Source organism: Salmo salar, chromosome 25, assembly GCF_965601325.2.
Source record: "Salmo salar chromosome 25, fSalSal1, whole genome shotgun sequence".
In the NCBI taxonomy this organism is placed as follows: Eukaryota; Metazoa; Chordata; class Actinopteri; order Salmoniformes; family Salmonidae; genus Salmo; species Salmo salar.
This window is the reverse complement of record NC_138315.1, coordinates 32,625,601-32,638,110: the sequence shown is the minus strand read 5'-3', so window position 1 is coordinate 32,638,110 and position 12,510 is coordinate 32,625,601. Positions and strand designations below refer to the sequence as shown.

At 40.7% G+C, this 12,510-nt stretch overlaps 1 protein-coding gene across 4 annotated transcripts in view; it reads right to left on the bottom strand.

Annotated features, from left to right (window-relative positions):
- The window catches only part of gdap2 (ganglioside induced differentiation associated protein 2), a 32,252-nt gene that overhangs the window by 17,943 nt on the left and 1,799 nt on the right, over nucleotides 1-12,510 (bottom strand). For all 4 annotated transcript variants that reach the window (XM_014174068.3, XM_014174069.3, XM_045707863.2 and 1 more), the window contains exons 2-7: nucleotides 9,505-9,723; nucleotides 7,849-7,988; nucleotides 7,260-7,413; nucleotides 6,815-6,903; nucleotides 3,515-3,591; nucleotides 2,922-3,081 (exon numbers count right to left, since the gene is read on the bottom strand). In XM_014174068.3, the coding sequence (XP_014029543.1) occupies nucleotides 2,922-3,081; nucleotides 3,515-3,591; nucleotides 6,815-6,903; nucleotides 7,260-7,413; nucleotides 7,849-7,988; nucleotides 9,505-9,686 (802 nt within the window). In that variant the 5' untranslated portion in view covers nucleotides 9,687-9,723. The remainder of the gene's footprint in view (nucleotides 1-2,921; nucleotides 3,082-3,514; nucleotides 3,592-6,814; nucleotides 6,904-7,259; nucleotides 7,414-7,848; nucleotides 7,989-9,504; nucleotides 9,724-12,510) is intronic.

Genomic DNA, 12,510 nt, shown 5'->3' with positions numbered 1-12,510 from the left:
TAATGACAAAGCAAAAAACAGTTTAGACATTTTTGCTAAATTTATAAACATACCTGTATTTGTGGAGTTTTTCCCATTGTTCTCTGCAGATCCTCTCAAGCTCTGTAAGGTTGGATGGGGAGCGTTGCTGCACAGCTATTTTCAGGTCTCTCCAGATATTTTCGTTCGGGTTCAAGTCCGGGCTCTGGCTGGGCCACTCAAGACATTGAGACTTGTTCCGAAGCCACTCATGTGTTGTCTTGGCTGTGTGCTTATGGTTGTTGTCTTGTTGGAGGGTGAACCTTCGCTCCCAGTCTGAGGTCCTGAGCAGGTTCATCTTTCCCTTGATCCTGACTATTCTCCCAGTCCCTGCCGCTGGAAAACATCCCCACAGCATGATGCTGCCACCACCACCATGCTTCACCGTAGGGATGGTGCCAGGTTTCCTCCAGACGAGACGCTTGGCATTCAGGCCAAAGAGTTCAATCTTGGTTTTCATCAGACCAGAGAATCTTGTTTCTCATGGTCTGAGAGTCTTTAAGTGCCTTTTGGCTTCAGTCTGGCCACTCTACCATAAAGGCCTGATTGGTGGAGTTCTGCAGAGATGGTTGTCCTTCTGGAAGGTTCTCCCATCTCCACAGCAACTCTGGAACTCTGACAGAGTGACCATCGGAATCTTGGTCACCTCCCTGACCTAGAACCTTCTCCCCCGATTGCTCAGTTTGTCCGGATGGCCAGCTCCAGGAAGAGTCTTGGTGGTTTCAAACTTCTTCCATTTAAGAATGAGGGAAGCCACTATGTTCTTAGGGACCTTCAATGCTGCAGAAATGTTGTCATACCCTTCCCCAGATCCTTCGACCTCATGGCTTGGTTTTTGCTCTGACATGCACTGTCAACCGTGGAACCTTAGACAGGTGTGTGCCTTTCCAAATCATGTCCAATCAATTGAATTTACCACAGGTGGATTCCAATCAAGTTATAGAAACATCTCAAGGATGATCAACGAAAACAGGATGCACCTGAGCTCAACTTTGAGTCTCATAGCAAAGGGTCTGAATACTTAACCTACATAAGGTATTTCATTTATTTTATTTTGAATATATTTGATAACATTTCTTACAACCTGTTTTCACTTTGTCATTATGGGGTAGTGTGTGTATATTGCTGAGGAAAATGTTGTATTTAATGCATTTTAGAATAAGGCTGTAACAATGTGGAAAAAGTCAAGGGGTCTGAATACATTCCGAAGGCACTGTATGTCCTCCTTTCTGCAGTTACTGCACCTGCTCATTGGAAAATATTAAATCAACAGGAAGACATGCTTAATTTAACAATTTGATGGCTCCTAATGCCTTCCAATCTGACGTAAGATCCCTCACTCGGTATGTGTGCGCGCGCGCTTGTCGAGGATATGACTGAGATGTTCCACTGACTCGACTATGACAGATCATCCTCCATTCTTCTCCTATGTCCACTGAGTGTTTCTCCATGGACACAGAACCTAAACTAGGCAGCACTAGCTAGTTCTGTTCAGACTCCAGGAACTACAGCTGCTGCACAGGACTGCTGGTGGTAGCCGGTCTATTATCACCATTTGATATTTGAGATACTTCAAAGTAACCACCCTTGGCCTTGATAGCATCTTTGCATTCTCTCAACCAGCTTCATAGAAAGCATTTCAATTAACAGGTGTGCCTTGTTAAAAGTACATTTGTGGAATTTATTTCCATCTTAATGCATTTGAGCCAATCAGTTGTGTTGTGACAAGGTAGGGGTGGTATACAGAAGATAGCCCTATTTGGTAAAAGACCAAGTCCATATTATGTCAAGAACAGCTCAAACAAGCAAAGAAACGACAGTCCATCATTACTTTAAGACATGAAGGTCAGTCAATCCAGAAAACGTCAAGAACTTTCAAAGTTTGTTCAAGTGCTGTCCCAAAAACCATCAAGCACTATGATGAAACTGGGTCTCATCAGGACCGCCATAGGACAGGAAGACCCAGAGTTACCTCTGCTGCAGACGAAAAGTTAATTAGAGTTACCAGCCTCAGAAATTGCAGCCCAAATAAATGCTTCAGAGTTCAAGTAACAGACACATCTCAACATCAACTGTTCAGAGGCTGCGTGAATCAGGCCTTCATGGTCGAATTCCTGCAAAGAAACCACTACTAAAGAAAGAAGAGACTTGCTTGGGCCAAGAAACACGAGCAATAGAGATTACACTGGTGGAAATCTGTCCTTTGGTCTGATGAGTCCAAATTGGAGATTTTATGTTCCAACCGCCGTGTCTTTGTGAGACGCAGAGTAGGTGAACAGATGATCTCCACATGTGTGGTTCCCACCGTGAAGCATGGAGGAGGAGTTGTGATTGTGTGGGAGTGCTTTGCTGGTGACACGGTCTGTGATACATTTACAATTCAAGGCACACTTTACCAGCATGTCGACCACAGCATTCTGCAGCGATACGCCTCCCATATGGTTTGCGCTTAGTGGGACTATCATTTGTTTTTCAACAGGACAATAACCTAACACACCTCCAGACTGTGCAAGGGCTATTTGACCAAGAAGGAGAGTGATGAGTGCTGCATCAGATGACCTGGACTCCACAATTACCCGACCTCAACCCAATTGAGATGGTTTGGGATGAGGTGGACCGCAGAGTGAAGGAAAAGCAAGTGCTCAGCAACACTTTTTTGGTAACTACATGATTCCATATGTGTAATTTCATAGTTTTGATGTCGTCACTATTATTCTACAATGTAGAAAATAGTAAAATAAAGAAAAACCCTTGAATAAGTAGGTGTGTCCAAACTTTTGATTGGTACTGTACATGGAATGGAAGAGGTTACTATGTACTATGATAAACATATTGAAACCATATTCAGTTTTACAGCTAGGAGATTAGTTGCACCTAGTGGGTTGTGGGAAATGTAGTCTTACCTTCCAGACTGCCTGGTTTCTCAGCGATGCGGATCTGTCTCTCTGGGACTACAGGCTCACCCTCCGAGTTGCCAATGTCGGCAGGGATTAGGGGCAGGCTGGCGCGCTCCTCTTCCTCAGAACGAGGGTAGTAGAGAGGAAGCAGCTTCCTGTATGTAGGCTAAGACACATATACAAAAACGAATGTTAAACACACATATATAAAATAATGCCACACACCCGCACATGCTTTCTAACACAAAAACCCTCAGTTTCCCCAGACTGATATAAAAATAATAAACGTACTCTCCTTATCAATAAAATAGTTGGTCTGTTGTGTCTGCCATCTTTTGACATGAATAATTACCTCATACTGGAACACTCATGTCATCTTTGAAATATTTTACGTTCTCTACGAATAACAAATTAGTGAATAATCACAATAAACCATGGAAACATGGCCTTTGAAACACATGCTCCAAACATTACCTTGAGTTCAGTTACACTCCAGAAAATGTTGGTTGCCCTAAGAATAAGCCAGTACATTTACGTGCACATAAACCTAGGAATGTGTAAAACATGGAAGGTATGTGCAGAAGAATATAAGAACACACCTCTTCCATATCCGTCACAGCGAACACCACCATCTCTATGCTCTTTCCATGGTTCTCGAGAAACCGGCGAACCGTTCCTGCAAAAAAAAAAAAAAAAAAATGTTACACACTCCAGACACAGTCATATGTTTCACATAGGTCAGGGGTCATGGATGAGTTATGAAACATCATGCCAGTATGAATAGTTGCAAGGCTGGAAAGTGTTGATTGTTTGAAATATCTGGGATTAAGTATTGATTCTGAATCTTTTGGAAAGCATATTTATTATATTAGAAAAACAGTTAACTATAAGCTTTGTTTACTACACAGATCTAATAATTGTTTTACTATATCCATTTAAAAGGCCTTAGTAACCTGAATGCAGCATCCTATCATAGACTATGGTGACATCATCTACCAAAACACAACCAAGACCTTACGAATTAGATGTAATTTATAACAAATCTTTGCCGATTCATTATTGGATGCAATTATAAGACACATCATTAAACAATGTATGAATCACTTACTCAAACAGAAGACAACTGCATTGGTACCAATTTATTTTGAAATCTATCAACTTAAAAATGGCCCTGTTTATATATTAAGGAACACCTAACGATACAAGACTCACAGTACTGCTTTCGACACTTCATGAGATTGGCATAAGATCTTTCAGATACAAACTGACTGGAATCAATTACCTATAGAAATCAGTACATTAATAATCACTAAATTAATATAAGAAAGCCCTTTTTTAAATGCGAAGAACAAACTGTTTTTAGCTAACAAAAACATCACCATGTGGAGATTTTTGTAAATATATATACACACACACATATATACAGAACAAAAATACAAAACGCAACATGCAACAATTTCAACTATTTTTTCCAACGAGTTCATATAAGGAAAATCAGTCAAATTAAATAAACAGAAATACTCCTCAGTTTCGTTAGCTGTCCGGGAGGCTGGTATCAGACGATCCCACAGGTGAAGATGCTGGATGTGGAGATCCTGGGCTGGCGTGGTTACATGTGGTCTGCGGTTGTGAGCCGGGTGGACGTACTGCCAAATTCTCTTAAAAACGATGTTGGAGGCGGCTTATGGTAGAGAAATGAACATTAAATTCTCTGGCAACAGCTCTGGTGGACATTCCTGCAGTCAGCATGCCAATTGCACACACCCTCAAAACGTGAGACAGCTGTTGCATTGTGTTGTGTGACAAAACTGCACATTTTAGAGCGGCCTTTTTATTTTCCCCAGCACAAGGTGCACCTGTGTAATGATCATGCTGTTTAATCAGATTCTTGATATGCCACACCTGTCAGGTGGATGGAGTATCTGGGCAAAGGAGAAATGCTCACTAACAGGGATGTAAACAAATTTGTGCACAACATTTGAGAGAAATAAACGTTTTGTGCTAATGGAACATTTATTGGATCTTTTATTTCAGCTCATGAAATATGGGACCAACACTTTACATGTTGCGTTTATATTTTTGGTCAGTATTTGTATGCATGCATATATACATATCAGGGATGGGAAACTGGCAGCCAATTTCCAAAGACTAAAAATAAATATATATACACCCAGTATATTTTTCTCTCCACCCCATGGCAAAATGAGTAGAATTGCATGAAATGTGTTATAAAAATGCAAAATGTCCTCTACACCCCTTGGGGGGGGTTGTATTGGTAGTTGTAGCAGTAGTTGTATTGGTAGTTTAATTGATATTTGTAGCAGTAGTTGTATTAGTTATATTGGTAGTTGTAGCAGTAGTTGTATTGGTAGTTTAATTGATATTTGTAGCAGTAGTTGTATTAGTTACATTGGTAGTTGTAGCAGTAGTTGTATTGGTAGTTTAATTGATATTTGTAGCAGTAGTTGTATTAGTTATATTGGTAGTTGTAGCAGTAGTTGTATTGGTAGTTTAATTGATATTTGTAGCAGTAGTTGTATTGGTAGTTTAATTGATATTTGTAGCAGTAGTTGTATTAGTTATATTGGTAGTTGTAGCAGTAGTTGTATTGGTAGTTTAATTGGTAGTTGTAGCAGTAGTTGTATTGGTAGTTTAATTGATATTTGTAGCAGTAGTTGTATTGGTAGTTTAATTGATATTTGTAGCACTAGTTGTATTGGTAGTTTAATTGATATTTGTAGCAGTAGTTGTATTAGTTATATTGGTAGTTGTAGCAGTAGTTGTATTAGTTATATTGGTAGTTGTAGCAGTAGTTGTATTAGTTATATTGGTAGTTGTAGCAGTAGTTGTATTGGTTATATTGGTAGTTGTAGCAGTAGTTGTATTGGTTATATTGGTAGTTGTAGCAGTAGTTGTATTGGTTATATTGGTAGTTGTAGCAGTAGTTGTATTGGTTATATTGGTAGTTGTAGCAGTAGTTGTATTGGTAGTTTAATTGGTAGTTGTAGCAGTAGTTGTATTAGTTATATTGGTAGTTGTAGCAGTAGTTGTATTGGTAGTTTAATTGATATTTGTAGCAGTAGTTGTATTGGTAGTTTAATTGATATTTGTAGCAGTAGTTGTATTAGTTATATTGGTAGTTGTAGCAGTAGTTGTATTGGTTATATTGGTAGTTGTAGCACTAGTTGTATTGGTAGTTTAATTGATATTTGTAGCAGTAGTTGTATTAGTTATATTGGTAGTTGTAGCAGTAGTTGTATTAGTTATATTGGTAGTTGTAGCAGTAGTTGTATTGGTAGTTTAATTGATATTTGTAGCAGTAGTTGTATTAGTTATATTGGTAGTTGTAGCAGTAGTTGTATTAGTTATATTGGTAGTTGTAGCAGTAGTTGTATTGGTAGTTTAATTGATATTTGTAGCAGTAGTTGTATTAGTTATATTGGTAGTTGTAGCAGTAGTTGTATTGGTAGTTTAATTGATATTTGTAGCAGTAGTTGTATTAGTTATATTGGTAGTTGTAGCAGTAGTTGTATTGGTAGTTTAATTGATATTTGTAGCAGTAGTTTTTATTAGTTGTATTTGTAGATCAACAACTTTTAATTTGCTGTTAATGTAAGTTTTTGTTTTAAAATATTATTACTTAATTGTTAGTAGTTGCCATATTATTATTTTTTCTAAGTATTGTTTGTTTGAGTTTATTTCATATGGATACTCTTGAAAACGAGATGATGCATCTCAAGAGATCGCATCCTGCAAAATTTCTAACAAATAAATAATAGTTGACAGCCACATATGAGCTACTTAAAATGATGTGACATGGTGTACTGTACGCTACTGTATGAGAGATCATTATTAGTGAATGTGTGCTGTGTGTGTGTGTGTGTGTGTGCGCGTCTTACTGAAGGCGATGTGTGTGGCGTCCTCTAGTGCGTATCCTCTCTTAGTTGTGCTTACCACACAGAAGGCCACAGATGCCATGGCCTGCTCTCTGCAGAGACACAAACATCAGCTCTCACACAACTCCACATACTAACAGTACACACCACAAACCCCCATTCAATTGACAGTACAGTACACACCACAAACACAGTAAATAGCTTTTACGAAAAACATGAGGTTAATGGGCAGTAAGGGAGCACCTCATGCTCCACACAGACGTGTTATGTGGGGAGTAAACACTTGTGTGTGTGAACAAGCTGTGATGTAATCAACAGGCCTGCTGTCCCAGTCACACCTAGCGGAATGCAGCTAGCCAAATGAACACGAGGTGGAACACAGAACAATGTGATGTACTTATGCAATACAGTCAACTTCATGTAGACTAATGATGAGTTAATGTCTTACTTGGCGAGCTGCATGACGTTCCTATAGCAGCTGTACAGTGAGCTCTCAGCAGCTGTCCTGTACTTGGCTTTGTACTTGGGGCCCACCGTGTGGATAATAAAGCGTGCCGCCAGGTTAAAGCCTTTGGTCATTTTCGCCTCGCCTGTCCGACATCCTGTGGATAAGCTCATATACATGAATACACACATACAGGTAATACAGGAGTATATCCCACACAAAACACACAAATATAACATTCTTCACCATGAACAAAGGGATTTGCATAGCAACACACACAGCAACAAGACCCAATCTAACACTTTTTTTCCTGTTTGAATATTAGCAAGTGGTATAAAAAGCTGACAGTAATGTGTTTGTCTCCAGTGCTCACATTATGTTAACACATTACATTCATTTTGACAGCATAACACAAGGTCATGTTCAGTAGACACAAACCAATAGGAGAAGTTGGACAACGAAAATAAGCATTCTGATTGATCAAGTTGATATAGTACCTCATCCATGTCAAAATATTTTCTCTTGTTTTGTGCCGACTAAGTGCAACCCAGGCATGTTGTCCTTGACCTGATAACTCAGTGGTGCCCCCTACCGTTCAGTTTGAGCAGCTCATCTCGAAGCTCAGGCCCAGCGTGTAAGAGGATGCTCTCAGAGATGGGGTTTTTGTCCGTCAGAGTCTCGTTACTCGTGTTGACAATCGCTGTGCAGTTCAGCAGGGCCACATCGCCATTACTTGAGAGGAGACAGCAGAAAGAAAGAGGGTTAGATATTTTAAGTCTGTATTGGTCGTAGAGTATGAGGTTGGAGCTTGCGTATCTCGCTTTGACATTTATGGATGATTAACACAACAGTTTAAGTTTGACTACAGGTGTGTTTACTGAGTTAAAATCCTGCCAACAGGGCTTAGCAGGGCTCTACAGTGCGACCATTTTGCTCGCTTATGCGCCTAAATATTTTACTGTGCAACCTGGAATTTGTATTTAGGTGCACCAGTGTGCCTAGAAAAATGAAGGATTCTAGCTTTAACACCTCAAATATTTGTCATTGTGCTCCTAAATTGCTTTCTGTGCGCTTCCATTTTTCAACTTAGACGCACACGTGCTCCTTGTAAAAAAGGTCAGCGGATAGCCCTGCTTTGTCAAACTCTAAAAGGGGAACTACTCAAGCAGTTAAGTTGGTACTGAGTCATGACATCCTTAGGCTTATTTCTCAATGACTGAAGACTATGACAACCTTGACACGGGTTGTGCAGATCAGTAGACAGCCGAGCTACTGAAATAACAAAGAAGACGCACGATCAGGTTTACAGTGATGTTTCACTTCACTTAAATGCTGGAGCTAGCAAACAGCCAATGGACAAGTCATAATGATTTATTCCTCACTACATCGGCATAATCACAGCAGTACGACCTCAAAAAGGTTGGCTGTGAACAAGCTAAGTATTGTAGGCCTTGTTGTACACACCTGCAGGGGTTAAAGCAAAAATAAACCCCATGAATGAAACTTAAGTCGAGCTCAGATAGATTGTCTGCGGGGCCAAGTTAAACACCCCTTTCATGTAAAAAAAAAAGTAATGACCATCATACCTTTAGGGAAAAAATATCATTTTGTACATGTATTAAACAGAGTTTGACCAATTCCAGTCCTTTTCAATTGAAAATATACATAGATCCTAAAAATAAATAAAAAAATCTTCCCAAAAAAATCCATATGACAAAAATCCATCACAGTGACGGAGAACTTTAACCTCTGCACTTGGGGTTATCGTTGTTGATCCTTGCGCAAAGGGAGTGCAAGTCAATCAAGACACTGTGTCAAGTCCTGAAAAATCAGTAACAGAAAAGTGATTTTCCTAAGACCTGTGTAAAAAGGCCTAAGTTCAGTCGTCTGTTCCTTTAACAACAGCAGGAATGTGAAGAGGGCTTGAGGCCACCTGGGTACAAAGGTCTTACTGAGAGAATCCTACTAGTGGAACCTCTGGACACATCATGTGCTCAGCCTCGCTCCACAAAGAGGATTTATGAGGTAGGGTCTAGAATGCCCATGTGGAGAGAGTGAGAGAGTGGTGCATGGAGCAATAACAGAATCACAAGGCACAAGAAGCCAGGGATTCAACTTGAGAGAGCTTATTGCTGTCAACAAAGGCATTTGTTAAGAGTTTTGCGATTATGAATGTATGAGAAAATGAGAGACCAAATGATAGAGAAGTGGTATTAGAGATAGAGGTCCAGTCAGTGTGCGTACTCACTAGAGCACTATCTTCCTGTTGATGTCCTCTCTGTAGGGAAAAGGGGAGGGGAAGGCCTCCTGGCTGACCAGGCTGTCAGTGTACTCCTTCTCTGTCTCCTCTCCCTCAGGGTCTGGCTGCCGCTCCCAGGTGGACAGAGTCTGTACCTCCACAAACTGAGAGCGTGCTCCCAGAGGATCCATTCCTGCACTTCGCTGGCCTACACCTCAATGCTCCCCACTGCAAACAAAGCCAGAGAAAGACATTAAAGTGCATATATCAGTGTCCACTGTCCAAGATCCAAATAGGAGCAGCTATGACAAGGACCAGCAGACAGTCACAAGTGGTGAATACATGTGTGTTTACAAATGGTCTGGTGGTTTCAGTGTTCATCATTCAGTAGGTTAAAAGTAGCAATAACAACCCATTTTGTAGAGCAAAAGCATTTTAACACAATCAAAGAAAGGCTTTGTTCTGACAGCTTAAAAATACACTGAACAAAATCAAAATGCAGCATTTTCAAAGATTTTACTGAGTTACAGTTCATATAAGGAAATCAGTTTATTTCAATAAATTCATTAGGCTCTAATCTATGGATTTCACATGACTGGGAATACAGTTATGCATCTGTTGGTCACAGAAGTAGGGGCGTGGATAGGGTTGCACATTTTGCGGAATATTCAGAGGTGGAAACTTTCCACAGGAATATATCAGAATTAATATTAATACCATTTAAAATGTAGATGTTTATTGCATTGGATATATTTACCATATCATATGGAGACAGAAACATAAACATACCTTATAAGTAGACGTAATTGCAAATGATTAAATCCTTCCAAAATCAATAAATAAAACAATTCAGTTTTGAATTGAAATTTTATTAAATGAGTTGACTCTTCACTGAACAAAAGAAAGGGAATATTGAATGATCCCCAATGATCCATCGCATCTCCCAAAAACGTTTTCAACATACATCTGTAAAATTATAGTCTAGAAACTAAAGCTTTGGTTGTCTTCCTCTCAGGCTTCCATGTCTTCTCCCTGGACCTCTTCAATGTCCACCTCTTGAACATCAGACTGAGGCCTCATCTTCACTGTCACTTTCCAACCTTGTTGAGGATGGCTCGTTGTCAGGTTCAAAAATCCTCAAATTTGCCCGGATGGCCACCAATTTTTCAACCCTTGTATTGGTCAGCCTGTTGTGAGCTTTGGTGTGTGTGTTCCCAAACAAGGACCAGCTGCGCTCTGAGGTGGCTGATGGTGGGATTTGGAGGATGATGTAGGCAACAGGGGAAAGATCCTCAGATCCACAAAGTCCCTTCCACCAGGTGGCTGATGAGATATGTTGGCACGACTGTCATACTGTATCTCCATCCCAAAGCCCTTGCTTGGAAGTGTACTTCGCCAGACTGCCAAGAACCTCGCCCTCATCCAGGCCAAGGTGGCGAGACACGGTAGTGATGACACCATAGGCCTTGTTGATCTCTGCACCAGACAGGATGCTCTTGCCAGCATACTTGGGGTCCAACATGTAAGCTGCGGCATGTATGGGCTTCAGGCAGAAGTCTTCACGCTTTTTGATGCATTTCAGAACTGCTTGGAGCAACAGTGAAGTGGGCAGGGCAGTACAGATTTCTTCTCTTACATCTGCAAGCAGAGTCTGAACATCAGACAGGATGGCATTGTCTCCATCAATCAGTGCAATGGCTACTGCTATAGGTTTCAGGAGTTTCAGGCTGCTTACCACTTTCTCCCAAAATACATCATCCAGGAGGATCCTCTTGATGGGGCTGTCCATATCGGCAGACTGTGATACAGCCATTTCTTGGAGAGACTCCTTCCCCTCCAGGAGACTGTCAAACATGATGACAACACCACCCCAATGGGTGTTGCTGGGCAGCTTCAATGTGGTGCTCTGATTCTTCTCACTTTGCTTGGTGACGTAGATTGCTGTTGTAACTTGATGACCCTTCACATACCTAGCCATTTCCTTGGCTCTTTTGTAGAGTGTATCCATTGTTCAGTGCCACAATGTCCTTGAGAAGCAGATTCAATGCATGAGTAGCACAGCAAATGGATGTGATGTGAGGGTAGGACTCCTCCACTTTAGACCAAGCAGACTTCGTGTTCGCATCATTGTCTGTCACCACCAGTGCAAATACCTCCTGTGGTCCAAGGTCATTGATGACTGCCTTCAGCTCACCTGAAATGTAGAGACCGGTGTGTCTGTTGTCCCTTGTCTGTGCTCTTGTAGAATACTGGTTGAGGGGTGGAGATGATGTAGTTAATTATTTCTTGCCCACAAACATTCGACCACGCATAAGAGAGGATTACAATACAGTCTGCTTTCTCTATGATTTGCTTGACCTTCAATTGAACTCTGTTGAACTCTGCATCCAACAAATTAGTAGATAAAGCATGTCTGGTTGGAAGGGTGTAGGCTGGGTGAAGAACATTTAGAAATCTCTTCCAATGCACATTGCCTGTGAGCATCAGAGATGAACCAGTTGCATGCACAACTCGAGCAAGACATTCATCAGCATTTCTCTGACTACGTTCCTCCATGGAGTCAAAAAAACTTCTAATTCCAGGAGGACCATGAGCAGTTGCTATTGATAAGGTGTCTGATACATCATTTTCACCTCGAATAGAAGTAGAGGGACTTTTGCCAGAGGTTGCTTGTTGTGAGCGCCGAGGGAACTTTATGCACTTGGCCAGATGATTCTGTATCTCTGCCGGGGCGGCAGGTAGCCTAGTGGTTAGACCGTTGGACTAGTAAACGAAAGGTTGCAAGATCGAATCCCTGAGCTGACAAGGTAAAAATCTGTCATTCTGCCCCTGAAAAAGGCAGTTAACCCACTGTTCCTAGGCCGTCATTGAAAATAAGAATTTGTTCTTAACTGACTTGCCTAGTTAAATAAAGGTAAAATAAATAAATAAATAAATATATATATATATATATGGCACAGTATTTGCAAATGTACACAGCTTTTCCTTCTACATTAGCTGCAGTGAAATGTCTCC